Source organism: Babylonia areolata, chromosome 25 (genome assembly GCF_041734735.1).
Source record: "Babylonia areolata isolate BAREFJ2019XMU chromosome 25, ASM4173473v1, whole genome shotgun sequence".
Lineage (NCBI taxonomy): Eukaryota > Metazoa > Mollusca > Gastropoda > Neogastropoda > Buccinidae > Babylonia > Babylonia areolata.
In genome coordinates, this window is record NC_134900.1 from 22670181 (window position 1) to 22689313 (window position 19133).

The following is a 19133-nucleotide window of genomic DNA, read 5'->3' on the forward strand; positions in this document are numbered from 1 at the left end:
GCTCGAGTCCAGGACAATGGCGAAACATCTGCTCCTTTTGCTGTCACAAATGGTGTCAAGCAAGGCTGCGTCCTGGCTCCAACGCTGTTCAGCCTCATGTTCTCTGCAATGCTTACTGATGCCTTCAGAGATGGCGATGTTGGAATCGACATAAAGTATCGAACAGATGGCAAGCTAACTTGATGGCAATTAATAAACTTGATAATCATCAAAATATAACTTGCCTGAGGCAATGACACCGGTAGCCTGCTGTACTGTTGTGTTCTCCGTGAGAGCCGGATGCGATGTGCCAGCCAACTACAGAAGCAGTGAGGTAGCCTATGTGTCATCAGTCATGTACGCACAATCACTTCGTTCCACGTAGTACAAAGGGATTATTGGTTTGTTCCCTTCTTTCGCGAGTATGGGTCTGAGAGACCCACGAATTACGAATAAGGGTACTTAGTGTTTTCTCTTCTTTGGGGAGTATGGGTCTGTAAGACCCACAACGTAGGAATGCAGGTAAAAATTTTCACAATTACGTAACTGATTAACTAATCAGTTAAAGTGTACATTAATTTACTAAAATGATGCATATGTTGTGACAACAAAAGTCATGAAATTTCAAATTAATCGGACACCAAATATATTTTAAAGGCATTTTTTAAGGCAAAAATGGGTCTGTCAGACCCACAAAGTACGGTGAAGGTTAAACTGTATTTAACCAGTTTTAATCTTTGCCTCCAATTCCCACTTTGTGCGACCAGCACTAAAAAATGACCCATATGTGGTTGTGGTTCTTTTTTTTCATTGAGCTGATCATTGGTACCATTTTGGTAACAAAATACGTGAGTGATATAGTCTGGATTTATTGTACTGTATTGTATTGAATGGTACGGTATCTGAACCAGAAAAACTTTACTACCCCAGTAAAATGTATGAAGTATAGTGAAGTCCGTGATACATACAGATTACAAGTATGACAGTAAAATTTGGCATACAACAAATAAAATAACAAAAACACACATAACAAAGTGATAGCAAACCAAACCCTATAAAAACCTATTCAACTATCTAAAACAACACACAGAACTTAACACACTTATCTACACACAGATCTTGCACATACAACTGCACAACATATTAACTTCTTCAGTGCAAAGCATTATTTTGACTTGTGCTTCCTGTTGCCAGGTGGCTGCAATAAAGTATACATAATCCATACTTGTCTGACAGGAAAATGAGCAGGCTATCAAATTCTGAGAGTTAAGTTTATTTAACACAAAGATTTAACACACACGTCCTTCAGCTGCACCTTCTGCCTTTGCCACGCCTACTCACTTCATGCTCACTTGCAGACAGTATCAAAAAGGTTAACAGTGACCCAGCTAGCCCACGGCAGAGGAGGGGGGCAGGGGGGAGAGGGGGGTGTGAGCACTGTTTATAATTTCACTTGCAAGTGATAGCTGCTTGATCAACATGAGAGTGCTTTTCTAAAACCATGCTGTACACATAATTCACAGCTCTTTTTAAACTGTTCACCACCATTCATCATGCTCTCTCTCTCCCTCCCTGCCCTGAATAAGAGGATGGTTTGTATTTGAGGTCAACCCTGGTCAACCACAGAACAAAACTCGGCACTTGCTCTGCTTTCTCTCCTTTGCTGGCTGCATCTACCTCTTCAACTACCCCACCCTCCCTCCTCTGTGCAAATCATCATTCTAACATTCAGTCACGTCAAGCGAACCATCCGACAAGATTCTGTCAAACCCAGAACTCAATTCATTGTCATCAATTACTTTAAAAGCTCCCGCAACATCTTTAATGGCAAAATCTCTTTTTTTTCTTCTTTTTTTTTTATAGTTGTGATACACTACTGTTTCCAGCCACTAAGGTAAGGTTGTGGTTCATCGTTGACCATTTTGAAAGCATTGTGAGGGGGTACTCACAATGACATTCTATATCCAGATATCATCATATACAGTGTGATTGGCTGTTGCTCCTCATGAATAACTGAAGTAGTCATATCAAGCTTTCTGACAAGTGGCTATTGGGACACATCAACTGTAAAATAGAACTGAAAAATCCTGAAAGGACACGGACATATATATACATCATGGGGCAAATAGTGAAGCATTTCTTATGACATATCTTTTTGTCAAGAGTTACACAAATATGATGGTATAGTCAGTAGGTATATAAAAAGCCAAGCTGTAAAACACATAGCAAAGTATAAGCAAATAAGGCATGAAAACAAATTACCACAGTACAATAAACATTTTTACAGTAAACTAATACATCACAGTAAACATCTTTGTGGCAAAAACAACTTCTAAAAATAAGAAATTTCCATCTCCACACCTCCTTCTCTCTCCCCCCTCTCTCTTCCTTGCCACCCCTTCCTCACATTAACACACACCAACGCACACATACACTGGCACACATGCGTGTATGCGCACATCAAAACAGGGCAAATTCATTTGTTCAAAAATGAACTGACACAGGAATAAATCTTTTCAGTTCTGAGAGTTTGAAATTCATGAGTCATGTAACATCTTCCCAAAGGTAGAAGTTGACTGTCTTTCACTTTCTGCATACACAGTCAGTCTATCCTGCCTCACTCCTGTAATCTTGCTGCAGACATTCTCTACCTTGTTCAGTATATTTCACACTTATAAAAGAGAATGTTAACACTGATTCAGTAAAACATCTGTAAAAGAAGTGTAGCACTTTACCATTGACATTGAGGCTTCTGAGCTTTTGTAAACAATAATCTCTGAGCTGACAATTTTTGTGAATGAAATGTAATTGGCAGTAAAGTTTAATTTATTATCTACAATAGTTACTAGATATTTATACTCATTCACATGCTCAACTTTCTCACCACAAGTTAAAATGTCTGGCAGTTGGTGGACTCTTAAAACATCAAAAACATACATGAGATACTTTGTTAAGTGATACTGCCACTGTCAGTTACACAGAATCTAAAAAAAAAAACCACAACAACAACAAATATCTGAGGGCATAAAGACCAGTGTTCCTTTTGTTAAACTGTGTTAATTCTGCAAAATTTGGTGGAAATTTCATGCTGAGCAAATTAAGCACTGCTGGAATCGCTTTTTGAATGGGTACTCAGCCCAGGTCTGTGTAACTACAAGCTGTAAGTTCTTTCCACACGGAACATATCTCTATCACACACTGACACAGACTGTCACACACTGACAGACACAGACTGCTATAGATCACACACTGACACAGACTGCCATAGATCACACACTGACAGACACAAACTGCTATCTCTACCACACACTGACAGACACAGACTGCTATCTCTACCACACACTAACAGACACAAACTGCTATCTCTACCACACACTAACAGACACAAACTGCTATCTCTACCACACACTGACAGACACAGACTGCTATCTCTACCACACACTAACAGACACAAACTGCTATCTCTACCACACACTGACAGACACAAACTGCTATCTCTACCACACACTAACAGACACAAACTGCTATCTCTACCACACACTGACAGACACAGACTGCTATCTCTACCACACACTAACAGACACAGACTGCTATCTTTATCATACACTGACAGACACACACTGCCAAGTGTGTATATGTTCCCATGGAGAGAAACCCTTTTTGCTGATGACAGAAGAGCACATTAGGTGTTGGAGTACAGTTTCTGGCTGTCCTGGTACTCCTGGGCCATACGGAAGCAGTATCGATACTGTGTCTGCAAGAGAAAGTCACATTCCATTGTCTTTCATCCCTCTGAATGATCGTTATCCATGCCTGTGTATGACTGCTGTTAAAGTGCTTGGATTTGTCTCTGGACAAGACTGAGGGCTGTTTCAATACATTTTTTAGTATTGCACTGGTCATTGACAATCTGTGTTCTGTCTTCTACTGCCTGGTCCTACATCGTGTGTGTGTGTGTGTGTGTGTGTGTGTGTGTCTGTGTGTGTGTGTGTGCTCTCATATATACATGCATGTGTGCATGCTCCAATGTATGACAAATATCTGTTATTTCTGCCAGAGTTCGACAGTGGCATGTCTTCCTGTCAGAAGGGGTTTCTGTGTCAGCTGTCCACCATGAAGAATAATTTGTTTGGGGCTGACAGCAATTCTCTGACAACCTCCATGATGTGAGACAAGTGTTGCTACGTGTGTGTGCCTTCTCATGTATGTTTGCCAGAGATGTGTGTGTGTGTGTGTGTGTGTGTGGTTTTGTAACTTACTCAGCTTCAGTCTAGTATTCCAATGTCATCAACACATTATGTTATTGTAATATTTATATTATTAGTATTTTATTTTTTACACATGTCAAATAGTGAATTTCTGCACTTATTTGTGTATGAGTCATGTGTGTGTGTGTGTGTGTGTGTGTGTGTGTGTGTGTGTGTGTGTGTGTGTGAGCAGGCCTATGCTGTTTGAGTCCTGGCACATCTATGGTGTGTGCTGGCACATCTATGGTGTGTGCATCACGGACCTGTGTGGTGAGGGCGTGGGGTCTGACTTGGTGGTGGTGTGATGTGAACTTCTTTACCTGTGGTAGTGGTGAGATGTGAACTGCTTTACCTGTGGTGGTGGTGTGATGTGTGTGAACTTCTTTACCTGTGGTAGTGGTGAGATGTTAACTTCTTTACCTGTGGTGGTGGTGTGATGTTAACTGCTTTACCTGTGGTGGTGTGATGTGTGTGAACTGCTTTACCTGTGCAGTGTGATGTATGTGAACTGCTTTACCTGTGGTGGTGTGATGTATGTGAACTGCTCTACCTGTGATGGTGGTGTGATGTGAACTACTTTACCTGTCGTGGTGTGATGTGAACTTCTTTACCGGTGGTGTGATGTGTTGTGGCCTGCTTTACCTGTGGTCATGTGATGTGTGATATATGTCAACTGCTTTACCTGTGGTGGTGTGATGTATGTGAACTGCTTTACCTGTGGTGGTGTGATGTATGTGAACTGCTTTACCTGTGGTGGTGTGATGTGAACTGCTTAATCTATGCAGTGTGATGTGTGTGAACTGCTTTACCTGTGCAGTGTGATGTGTGTGAACTGCTTTACCTGTGCAGTGTGATGTGTGTGAACTGCTTTACCTGTGCAGTGTGATGTGTGTGAACTGCTTTACCTGTGCAGTGTGATGTGTGTGAACTGCTTTACCTGTGGTGGTGTGATGTGTGTGAACTGCTTTACCTGTGGCGGTATGATGCAAGTAACTGGGAGGGTGGTGGTGGTGATGAATGACTGACCTCAGTGGTGAGGGCCTGGTGTGTGAATGTCTGACCTCAGTGGTGAGGGCCTGGTGTGTGAATGTCTGACCTCAGTGGTGAGGGCCTGGTGTGTGAATGTCTGACCTCAGTGGTGAGGGCCTGGTGTGTGAATGTCTGACCTCAGTGGTGAGGGCCTGGTGTGTGTGTGTGAATGACTGACCTCAGTGGTGAGGGCCTGGTGTGTGAATGTCTGACCTCAGTGGTGAGGGCCTGGTGTGTGAATGACTGACCTCAGTGGTGAGGGCCTGGTGTGTGTGTGTGAATGACTGACCTCAGTAGTGAGGGCCTGGTGTGTGTGTGTGAATGACTGACCTCAGTGGTGAGGGCCTGGGGTCTGACTTGGTGCAGGTAGCGCACAGTGGAGAACAAGTCCACCTCCTTGTCCTCCATCATGCAGCTGACCAGATCACACAGCACATAGAACAGACCGCTCTGTGTGGCACCGTCCCTGTAACACAGACATCAGTTGACCAGATCACACAGCACATAGAACAGACCGCTCTGTGTGGCACCGTCCCTGTAACACAGACATCAGTTGACCAGATCACACAGCACATAGAACAGACCGCTCTGTGTGGCACCGTCCCTGTAACACAGACATCAGTTGACCAGATCACACAGCACATAGAACAGACCGCTCTGTGTGGCACCGTCCCTGTAACACAGACATCAGTTGACCAGATCACACAGCACATAGAACAGACCGCTCTGTGTGGCACTGTCCCTGTAACACAGACATCAGTTGACCAGGTCACACAGCACATAGAACAGACCGCTCTGTGTGGCACCGTCCCTGTAACACAGACATCAGTTGACCAGGTCACACAGCACATAGAACAGACCACTCTGTGTGGCACCGTCCCTGTAACACAGACATCAGTTGACCAGGTCACACAGCACATAGAACAGACCACTCTGTGTGGCACCGTCCCTGTAACAGACATCAGCTGACCAGGTCACACAGCACATAGAACAGACCGCTCTGTGTGGCACCGTCCCTGTAACAGACATCAGCTGACCAGGTCACACAGCACATAGAACAGACCACTCTGTGTGGCACCGTCCCTGTAACAGACATCAGCTGACCAGGTCACACAGCACATAGAACAGACCACTCTGTGTGGCACCGTCCCTGTAACACAGACATCAGCTGACCAGGTCACACAGCACATAGAACAGACCACTCTGTGTGGCACCGTCCCTGTAACAGACATCAGCTGACCAGGTCACACAGCACATAGAACAGACCACTCTGTGTGGCACCGTCCCTGTAACACAGACATCAGCTGACCAGATCACACAGCACATAGAACAGACCGCTCTGTGTGGCACTGTCCCTGTAACACAGACATCAGCTGACCAGATCACACAGCACATAGAACAGACCACTCTGTGTGGCACCGTCCCCATAACACAGACATCAGCTGACCAGATCACACAGCACATAGAACAGACCGCTCTGTGTGGCACTGTCCCTGTAACACAGACATCAGCTGAACAGATCACACAGCACATAGAACAGACCGCTCTGTGTGGCACTGTCCCTGTAACACAGACATCAGCTGAACAGATCACACAGCACATAGAACAGACCGCTCTGTGTGGCACTGTCCCTGTAACACAGACATCAGCTGACCAGATCACACAGCACATAGAACAGACCGCTCTGTGTGGCACCGTCCCTGTAACAGACATCAGCTGACCAGATCACACAGCACATAGAACAGACCGCTCTGTGTGGCACCGTCCCTGTAACAGACATCAGCTGACCAGGTCACACAGCACATAGAACAGACCGCTCTGTGTGGCACCGTCCCTGTAACACAGACATCAGCTGACCAGATCACACAGCACATAGAACAGACCGCTCTGTGTGGCACCGTCCCTGTAACACAGACATCAGCTGACCAGATCACACAGCACATAGAACAGACCGCTCTGTGTGGCACCGTCCCTGTAACAGACATCAGCTGACCAGGTCACACAGCACATAGAACAGACCGCTCTGTGTGGCACCGTCCCTGTAACACAGACATCAGCTGACCAGATCACACAGCACATAGAACAGACCGCTCTGTGTGGCACTGTCCCTGTAACACAGACATCAGCTGACCAGATCACACAGCCTGTTTTCCCCTAGGTTTCACCATACAACCCCACCCCCTTCCCACCTTTCTTCTACCTTTTAATTGGAATGGTACAGCCAACACTGTAGCAGAGTTAGTGTTGGACTTCTAATTCAGTGTCAGCAGTGATCTGGGTTCAAGGCCCTATTTCAGCAATGTGGTGTGCCCTTGGCCCCCAGCTCACTGTACCCCATCTCCCTCTTCTTCTATCTTTTTACTGGATTGGTACAGGCGACACTGTGGCGGAGTTAGTGTTGGACTTTTGATTCAGTGTCAGCAGTGATCAGGGTTCGAGGCCCCATTCCAGTGAGGTGCTGTGTCCTTGGGAGAGGCACTTTCCTCTCATTTTTCTCACTCCACCCAGGTGTGAATGGGTGCTGGACTTCAGCTGGGGAAGGTTAGAACATTGGAATGAGAGGACTGGGACCAACCTTCCTATGCTGAACCCTGGACAGTCTACAAAGGCTATGAATTCCACTGCCCCAATAGCCATAAAAGGCTATGGGACCTTTGACCTTTTAAACACGGTCTACAGGGGAAGCCACTCACAAGCACTGTATGATGACAGGGGACACTTGCTTGGCTTCCTGTTTGAGGAGGTCTATGAGGTGCAAGACATCAGAGGAAGAGCCGGGCAGCTCTGTGGTCCAGTCAGTGTAGTGAAGGACCTTCACTAACCGCTTCACCTCCTGAACACACAAACACAACATCAGTAATGATGAGATTCCATGACCCAAAAAACTAATGAGAAATTCACAAGCAAATTCCGCACTGAAAAAAAAATCACATCATGTTTTTCATCATTGTGTAAATTCATATATCCCGATTTAACTTTGATGTGAAGCTATTCTTTCACCAGAGTGAAACTTAAGACTTTGCATGAATTTTTTTAGAGAACTTCTTGGCTAAGATTTGATCTGATTTAATATGGATACTTACATAACACCTATCCTAGGTTTGAGACCAAACTCTAAGTACTTTACAAATTCGGGATCATTTCCACAACAGGCTGCCTACTTGGGTAGAGCAGACTGACAACTGCAATTGGGCACTCATCATTCATTTCCTGTGTTATACAATCAATTTCAGGCACGCACACATGCACACTCAGACAGACATGTAACATCCCTCTCTACCAGGTTTATTACTTAAAACAAGTTGGTCCCCTGTTCCATGACATGTATTTCTTAAGGAGATCTCCATCAAGCCAAACTCCTTGATCAGGTTGTTGTAAGAACCTGCTGCTGCCTGAACTTAAGGGAGGACAGTGACGCCAACGGCACCTGCCCCGGCGTAGAAAACACCGCTGCCCGCCTGCAGGCCCAGCCGGATACACTGACAGCTGATGTCACCAGTCTGCAACAACAACAGCAGCAGTCCCCAATGTCAGCACACTGCCCACATCCTCCAGGACCAGCACTTCATCCTCGCCACTGTGCTGCTGACTGGGCCCCACACCCTCCACACTGTGTCTGGTGTGAGAGGTCTGGCCACACCGAGAACCAGTGTCCCCACAAGCAGCACTACCAGAAGAAGGCCAGGCGAAAGAAGACAGACCACCAGCTTGCATTTCCTGCCCACAACCTGTGTGTCGCTACTACACACACTGGGCATCCTGGACTGATGCCAGCTGCACCAGCTCCAAACCAGCGACGCAAGAGACGCAAACGATGACAGAGGCGCCACAGCACCACACCTGATGCTCTCATCCCACAGGTGCCACTCCCACCTGAAATCTGCCCCACACCGCAGAGGTCCAGCCAATCACCACCTGCTGTCACGCCAACTGATCTGTCCCCACTGCTCGCCAGGACAAAGCATCTGACTCGGACACTGACTCTCACAGTGGTGTGTGACCAGTCAGGCCCAGGCCAAAACCCAGGGCCTCCATCATGCAAGCTGCACCAGAGCCGCCTCCACTAACAGCTCCTACACCAAGGCGATCCCTACGACTGACCTCACATGCACCATTACCAGTGTATTGACACTGACAATAAACATTTTGCAACAGGAACAGTCATGATGCCAATACTCATGTTGTTGTTTTGGGTGGTTTTTTTTATCTTAGCAAACTGAAGCTGTGCTGCATATGTTATTTAACATGTGATTCCTGTTCATGCTGTAATTCTTTTCTCATTTCAGATATTTCTGCAAAAATCATGTTTTATGTTTATATTTTTTTCTTGCTTTCAGAACCTGTGATCCATCAAGCCACATGACCAAATGATTATATTTTTTCATGTCATTCCAGTTGATGCTGTTTTCATGACATATCTGCAAAATTCATCATTCATGGGTTTTTTTAAAAATTATTTATATTCTTGCTTAACCTGTGATCTAGCTTGTCACATGGTCTAAGCAATGCAAAGTATGTCTGTGAACATGCTGTTATAATTCATGTTACTGTGATCTATGCTATTATACATGTATGCTACTCTACATGTATATATGGCAGTGTTGATACATAGATTGACGGGCACAAAAATGAATGCTTTCCAACTTCATATTTTATTAACTACTTGGGACCTGTTCTCTATATCAAACTGTTCAAAGTTAAGTTAGAATGCATTTGACTAAGCTCAAACCCCATAACGTAACCTGGCTAATGCCACTTTGAATATGGAAGTGGGTATTGTACCCAAGGATTTTGCAGTCATTCCAAATTTCACTCTGCTATCTGTTATCAGCTAGATTATCTCCCTTTACCTGCTCAATAATTCTTGTTTCATGTTCATTAAAGTCTGCTCATAAGAATTACTTTTAATTTACCATTGTGGACTATAGATTTCAAAAGATGGGGGAAGATTCAGGTAACCGTAATTCTTTTGTACCGTCCCCATAATATACCACTTGGGTTAACACAGCTACACAAGAATTACGATTATCTGAAGATGAAAGGATAGAAAAGATCCGCGCACAGGCCAAGGACACATAGAAGGCCAGTCACAAAAGGGTTTCTTTATTGTTTTATTATACAATAGTTATAAGAAGAGAAGAAATGAAAGAAGACAGTACAGTAGAATGTCAGGCAGCTGACTGTGTGTGTGACACACTCGATGTGTATCTGAGAGTTGCACCTTGTGAAGTGACCTCCTCATGTCAATGGTTGGACACCATCACTGCAGTGAAACTGTCATCCACATTACGGCATGTGCTGCGAGTTGAACAAGGGTTAGTAGCCAGCTGAGCACTTGGCTACATATTCGACAGCTTTTTTTCTAACTTTGTATATGATGTTGGGTACATTGTTTGATAAATGATGTCGAAACCACCATGCTCCAATAAGAGTTAAGGTTTAGTAAGTTTGAAATATGTGTGTGTGCGTGTGTCTTGCATGTATGTTAATGTGCTGTATGCGTATGTTAGTGTTATGTGTGTTATGTGCACACACACACACACACACACACACACATACACACACACACACACAGTACCTTGTTGTCCAAACGAAGGTGGTACAGGGAGACAGTCTCTGACACCCGTGACACATTCTCCAACCGTACGCTGTACTTCTCTTCCTTCACTGTCTGCTTTGGAGTCTGGGGCCAGTAGCTCGCGTAGCTCTGCCACATAGAAAGTCCACACCATTGTATTGTAGTACATTTTGTCATAACAGGTAGAAAGTCCACACCATTATATTGTAGTGTGTTTTGTCACAACAGGTAGAAAGTCCACACCATTGAATTGTAGTGGGTTTTGTCACAACAGGTAGAAAGTCCACACCATTGTACTGTGCATTTTGTCACAACAGGTAGAAAGTCCACACCATTGTATTGTGCATTTTGTCACAACAGGTAGAAAGTCCACACCATTGTATTGTGCATTTTGTCACAACAGGTAGAAAGTCCACACCATTGTATTGTGCATTTTGTCACAACAGGTAGAAAGTCCACACCATTGTATTGTGTGTTTTGTCACAACAGGTAGAAAGTCCACACCATTGTATTGTGCATTTTGTCACAACAGGTAGAAAGTCCACACCATTGTATTGTGTGTTTTGTCACAACAGGTAGAAAGTCCACACCATGATATTGTAGTATGTTTTGTCACAACAGGTAGAAAGTGCACAGAATTTTATTGTAGTACATTTTGTCACAACAGGATGTCAGTTACCATCCTGTATTCAGACTTCTTCCTATTTGGACTGCATTACTGTCTTCAGCAAAATCAACTTCACCACCTGAAAAGTACACAAAAAAGACTGATTGCACTTCACACTCCTGGCACACTGATGTCATTTCACCCAGGTTCAGCAGCAGCAGAGGGTTAAAGTCACATTTCAGACCATACCTTCTTGACTGTCTGCAATGCTGATACCGACTTTCAACATTCTGTCAGAAACCTGGGTGTATTTTTAAATTCATCTCTATCCATGCACAACTGTGCCAGTAAATCATGTCAAACTGCAAAATTCCAAATGAGGAAAATCTGTACCATTCGACCATATCTAACTACAGAAGCAACTACTCAGCTTGTTTGTTTCTTGATCCTATATTGCGTTGACTTCTACAGTTTACTACTTGCTGGTCTGCCTTCTGATTTGTTGTCATGCTTTCAGATGATTTTGAACAATGCTGTAAGAATCATTTTCGGAAAGTAAAAAATCACGTTACCCCACTGTCACATCAACTCCACTAGTTACCCATCCAGTTTAGAATTCAGTACAAAACTGTCATACATACTGGATTATCGCCACTTTGAAGGATCGCTCCCACCTTTCTTATCTTCTGTCCTTTATACTTACACCATTCCCGTTCTCTCAGGTCTTCTACTTAAAAGTCCCTTCCAGTACCTTGAACCTCTTCAAAGATATTTGGCCAAAGAGCCTTTCAGAATCAAGGAGCTTCTGTCTGGAACTCTCTTCCTCTGGATCTCCGTCACTTACCAACGCTGTCCTCTTTCAAAAGAAACTTGAAAAAAAAAAATTCAAACAGAGTGTGAAGAAGCATAGCTAATTGTCTGCAGTCTTCCGCCTCCTACCCACCCCACTTTGCCCTCAACTCAAATCATCATGTAGTGTGTGTGTCTGTGAGTGTGTGTGCGCAAGCGTGTGTGTGTGTGTGAGCGTGTGTAGGGTATTTGTGTGTGTGTGTGTGTGTGTGTGTGATTGTTCATATCTGCAATTTGTACTATTGTCTTGGTGTATAGATACACATGTATATGTGTTGTTTTTTCATGTGCAGAGGCATGTTGCTATGCACTGCTGTATATGCTTTGTTTCAGGTAAGGCGCTTAGAACCCATTATATGGGGAGTTTGAACCATATCAGCACTATCTGGTATTATTTTTATCAGAGGAAAGGTGCTGACCTGGACATCGATGGGGTGGGGGTCCCCGAGGGAGACGATGAGGTGGACGTGGTGACCATCCACCAGTCTCCACAGGTCCACCACTGTGTTCGGCAGGGGCAGCTGGGTCAGCAACACTCCCTTCCTCACCAGCAGGGACTGCACACACATGTGGACATGTATATACATAGAGACATCACTCACACATGTGGACATGTATATACATAGAGACATCACTCACACATGTGGACATGTATATACATAGAGACACATCACACACATGTGGATATGTATATACATAGAGACACATCACACACATGTGGATATGTATATACATAGAGACACATCACACACATGTGGATATGTATATACATAGAGACACATCACACACACATGTGGACATGTATATACATGGAGACACATCACACACATGTGGACATGTATATACATACAGACACATCACACACACATGTGGACATGTATATACATACAGACACATCACACACACATGTGGATATGTATATACACAGAGACACATCACACACACACATGTGGATATGTATATACAAAGAGACACATCACACACACACATGTGGACATGTATATACATACAGACACATCACACACACACATGTGGACATGTATATACATACAGACACATCACACACACATGTGGATATGTATATACACAGAGACACATCACACACACATGTGGACATGTATATACATGGAGACACATCACTCACACATGTAGACATGTATATACATACAGACACATCACACACACATGTGGACATGTATATACATAGAGACATCACACACACATGTGGACATGTATATACATAGACATCACACACACATGTGGACATGTATATAGAGAGAGACACATCACACACATGTGGACATGTATATACATAGAGACACATCACACACACATGTGGACATGAATATACATAGAGACACATCACTCACACATGTGGACATGTATATACATAGTGACACACGTGGACATGTATATACATAAAGACACATCACACACACATGTGGACATGTATATACATAGACACATCACACACACATGTGGACATGTACATACATAGAGACACATCACTCACACATGTGGACATGTACATACATAGAGACACATCACTCACACATGTGGACATGTATATACATAGAGACACATCACTCACACATGTAGACATGTATATACATAGAGACACATCACACACACATGTAGATATGTATATACATAGACACATCACACACACATGTGGATATGTATATACAAAGAGACACATCACACACACACATGTGGATATGTATATACACAGAGACACATCACACACACACATGTGGATATGTATATACAAAGAGACACATCACACACACACATGTGGACATGTATATACATACAGACACATCACACACACATGTGGACATGTATATACACAGAGACACATCACACACACATGTGGACATGTATATACATGGAGACACATCACTCACACATGCAGACATGTATATACATACAGACACATCACTCACATATGTGGACATGTATATACAAAGAGACACATCACACACACACACATGTGGATATGTATATACATACAGACACATCACTCCCTTCTGCATCATCACTTCATAACTCCGGTAATCACTTTCATCTTTTCTGCTTTGCTGAATATCGACAGTCTTCACACATTTCAGATGCTGATATGAACATGCCAGGATACCAGATTATCCGATCAGACCCAATGAACCCAAAACTACAGGTTTACTTATATATTTTGTGTCTTCATTAAATTGTAAACGACTAAGTAATCTTGAAGCTTATAATGTAGAATCAGTCTGGGTTGAAATTAAGATAAATGGAAATAAACCTCTTTTAATAGGATTTGTGTATAGAAACCCATCAGAGAATACAGATTGGGATGATAGGTTTTCTTCTGTTATGGATGAAGTGATAGCCGAATGGTTATAGCGCTGGACTTTCAATCTGAGGGTCCTGGGTTCGAATCTCGGTGCACCTGGTGGGTAAAGGGTGGAGATTTTTCCGATCTCCCAGGTCAACATATGTGCAGACCTGCTAGTGCCTGAACCCCCTTCGTGTGTATGCGCACACAGAAGATAAATATGCACGTTAAAAATCGTGTAGTCCATGTCAGCGTTCGGTGGGTTATGGAAACAAGAATATACCCAGCATGCACACCCCTGAAAACAGAGTATGGCTGCCTACATGGCACGGTAAATAAATAAAAACGGTCATCATACACATAAAATGTTACATGTCTGTCAGAGTGTGTATGCGTGTGCGTCTGAAATCTGATTGAATGACACAGGAAACGAATGATGAGCGCCCAGTGGCAGCCGTCAGTCGGCTCTACCCAGGTAGGCAGCCTGTGGTGCAATGTCCCCATGTATGTAAAGCGCTTAGAGCTTGGTCTCTGACCGAGGGTAGGTGCTATATAAGTATCCACATCAATCAATCAATCAAAACTATTATTTTGGGAGACCTCAATTTACATTTTCAAACCCCAAACCAAAATGGTTTCAGAACTACTCAATGCATGGCCTAGAACAATTGACAGACCAACACATGTAACTGAAAGCACATCCACTTTGATAGATCACATTTACACAACTATAAAACAAAACACTGTCGAGGTATGTGTTCCACCATGTGGCTGTAGTGATCATTACCCTATTTGTTTTACATGGTTCAGAAATAATGTTAAAATTCCAAAGGTGGGACATAAAACAATATATTATAGGAATATCAAGAACTTTAAAGAAGATGTTTTTCTTTCAGATCTAGCAAACTCACTTACATATACCAGATAAGAGATTCTGATGAAGCAGTTAATTCTGGATAAATACATTCTCTGCTGTATAGTGTATACAACAAACGTGCACCATTTGTAAGGAAAAGAGTTAGACAAGAAACAAAACCACCATGAATAACTAAAGAAATCGACATTGAAATATATTATAGAGATTATCTTAATATATATGGTACAAGGGAGCAATTTAAGAAACAGAGAAATAAGGTAAATGGAATGAAACATAAATCCAAATGTAACTATTTTAAAAAAATGTTGGCTTCTACAAAAGATTCCCATAAAATCTGGAAAGCCATTAACATGTTAAATAATAAACATGTATTAAAAAAACTACAACACGTTATCACAGATACAACAGCAAATCACTTAAATAATCACTTTGCAAACATTGCTGATGAAAATATACCAAATGATAGAACCAGTGAAAATGATCTTTATGATTTAAAACTATGTTTATTCAAAGGAAATGAACATTCCATGTTAGTAAGAGTTTATCACTGCTAAAACAGTCTGGCACACATGATTTGGACGGGTTGGATGGGCAGGTATTAAAGCTTTCTTCCCCTGTTATTGTTGATTCACTGACATATCTATACAATTTCTGTATTGATAAGTTCCCTGTTATTGTTCATTCACTGACATATCTATACAATTTGTGTATTGATAAGAAATATTTTCCTTTAAAATTCAAGCAAGCTAGAGTCATTCCTCTACAAATCAGGTGATTCTTCTGATCCATCAAACTACAGACCAATTTCTGTCTTGTCTGTTCCATCAAAACCTATCAAAAACATTTGCAAAAAGCTTTGAATACTTATCTTGTCAATAACAAGCTAATCCATGAAGATCAGTCTGGTTTTCGTGAAAACTATTCTTGCCACACTGCTCTAATACAACTTACTGACAGTATTTTGCACAACATTAATGAAAATAAATTCACAGGTCTTCTTTTTACAGATTTTGAAAAAGCCTTTGATGTAATCAGTCATTCATTGTTAATATATAAATTAGAAGTTTATAATTTTACACCGGATTTTATTCACCTTATGGAATCTTTTCTTTCTGACATGAAACAGTTAGAAGCAGTAAATCAATTCTCAAAATTTAAATCAATCAAACATGGAGTACCACAGGGATCCATCTTAGCGCAAATATTATTTTCTGTATATGTTAATGACTTGCCTTGTTCCATGACATGTAAATGTGAAATGTTTGCAGACACCACCTTATGACATATAAATGTGAAATGTTTGCAGATGACACCTCCTTTCATTCAAGCAATTCAGATGCAGGTAAACTCACAGATGATCTTCAAGACAACATTGAGAGACTTAGTGACTGGACACAATTAAATCATATGTCCTTTAACACACAGAAAAGTAAATGCATGTATGTAGCTGCACGACAAAAAAGACAAAGGATGAAACACATATTCAGACCATTTTCCCTAGGTGTAAACAGAATTGAAGAGGTAGAATCACATAAGATTTTGGGTGTCTTTACTGACAAAAATATCTCTTGGACTGACCATATGACTTAGTAAAACGTCTCTCCAGCAAAATACGTCAGTTAGCAAAAATGAAAAAGATCCCTGACGTTCATTCACAAAAGCTTTTTTTCTGTGCACATGTTCTGCCAATTATCGATTATGCATCAACTCTATTGGACAACTGCAGCAATAAAAACTTAAAATTTGTTCATCGTATGTATAAAAGAGCATCAAAATTAGTATTGTTGAAGTCAAGCTCTCTGACCCATACTGATTATAAACTACTTAATGTATTATCTTTTCACAACAGGCTGTTCTTCAACAGGGCTGTTTGTATGCATAATGTGATATATGGAAATGCTCCCAAAAAGATAACAGAAACTTTTAAAACTAATGACCACAGACACAACCATATGTTATGTATACCTAGAGACTAGACCTAGAAATAACCGTTATAAATCCGGCTTCCTATACTCTGGTGGAAACTTATGGAATAACCTTCCACTCATTTTAAAGAATATAAAGAATAAAAATGCGTTAAGAAAACTATGAAAATCATCTTTTTAACTGTGCAAATGATGAACAATAACACAAATGTATATCTATTAGTTTCCACCGAAATTATTATTTGTGAAAAATTTTGTGTATGTTTTGGCTGGCGGTTTACTTGTGTTGTATGAGGGGGTATGTGAACGCGAAACGGTGTGGGCTGTGAATTTGTGCATGTGTACATGTATTTTGTTTATGTGTTTTGTTTTGTTTTCTATTGTCTAGATGGCTTGATGTAAAAAAGCAGTTGTTGCTTATTTATTTACCATCTTCTTGGTACTGCAAAAAAGACTCCTCTTCCTTCTGCCTACACTTTATCTTAACTCCCCAGTGTCTTCTCCTCTTGTTCTTTTTCAACAATGTCTTCTCCACTTTTTTTTCGACAATGTCAAAATATTCATACGAGCTTGGATCAGATGCCTTTCCAACCTGTTCATCCTGATCCTTAATTCAACGGCACTCCTCTCCATTCCTTCAATCCATTGACTGAAACAGAAGTGAATGAAATCCTGAAAGAAATGACAATAAAATCCTGTAAACTTGAGACACAACCAGCCTCTGTCTTTTCCCAGTGTGTCTCACAGCTTCTCCCCACAATCACCAATATTGTCAACTCATCCCTTCTTACTGGAACGTTTCCATCCACTTTCAAAACTGCAATCATCCAGCCTCTTCTGAAGAAATCCAACCTTCATGCAAATATTTTGAAAAATTATTGACCAGTTTCTAACCTTCCTTTCCTGTCCAAACTCCTTGAAAAATCTGTCCTGAAGTGCCTCAACAACCACCTTTGTTTCAACAATCTCCTTCACCCTTTTCAGACCTTGACAACACACTGACCATGCAAAAATTTATCAGTTAGACATGTCAATCCTGCTACTTTCAATTACGACGCATCAGTTCCATTTGGAAATATCAGTCCACCGACGCAACATCTAGACTTGTCGTTTCTCTCATTCTCTCTCACCTTGACTACTGTAACTCCCTATTTCTGGTTTGCCTGCTTCATCCATTCAGTCCCTTCAGTGCATACAAAACTCTGCTGCCCGACTCGTCCTCAGAAAGAAAAGATCTGAGCACATCACTCCTATTTTGCAACATCTCCATTGGCTCCCTGTCTCACACAGAATAAAGTACAAGATTAGTACTCTATGTTATAAATGTATTCACAAATCTGCCCCTTCCTATCTTTGTGGCTGTCTTCACCTCTACACTCCATCTCGCTCTCTACGATCGGCTTCGGATCCACTCTGTTTACACATACCCAGATTCAAACACTCCACTGTTGGACGCCATTCTTTCTCTGTCTCTGGACCTTGAATTTGGAATGAATTTCCTCTTTTGCTTCGTCAGGTCTCCACACTCAGCTCTTGAAAGTCTGACCTTAAAACCCACCTCTTCACAAGATAGCCTCTCTCCCCAACCTCTTCCTTGACTTCAGTTTCTTCAGTTTTAGAGTTATGCATGCGTGTAAATGACTGGTGTGAAAGCGCATAGATTTCTCTCTGCATAAGATTCAGCTCTATATAAATACCATCATTATTATCATTATCTTGAAATAA

The 19133-nt window shown here is 42.0% G+C and overlaps 1 protein-coding gene across 1 annotated transcript in view; it reads right to left on the reverse strand.

The window, feature by feature from the left end:
* Positions 1–394: 394 nt before the first annotated feature.
* The window catches only part of LOC143299472 (uncharacterized), an 83723-nt gene continuing 64984 nt past the window's right edge, over positions 395–19133 (reverse strand). The window contains exons 25-29 of the mRNA XM_076612695.1: positions 12709–12846; positions 10834–10962; positions 7949–8088; positions 5586–5721; positions 395–3733 (exon numbers count right to left, since the gene is read on the reverse strand). Coding sequence (XP_076468810.1) covers positions 3662–3733; positions 5586–5721; positions 7949–8088; positions 10834–10962; positions 12709–12846 — 615 coding nt within the window. The 3' untranslated portion in view covers positions 395–3661. The remainder of the gene's footprint in view (positions 3734–5585; positions 5722–7948; positions 8089–10833; positions 10963–12708; positions 12847–19133) is intronic.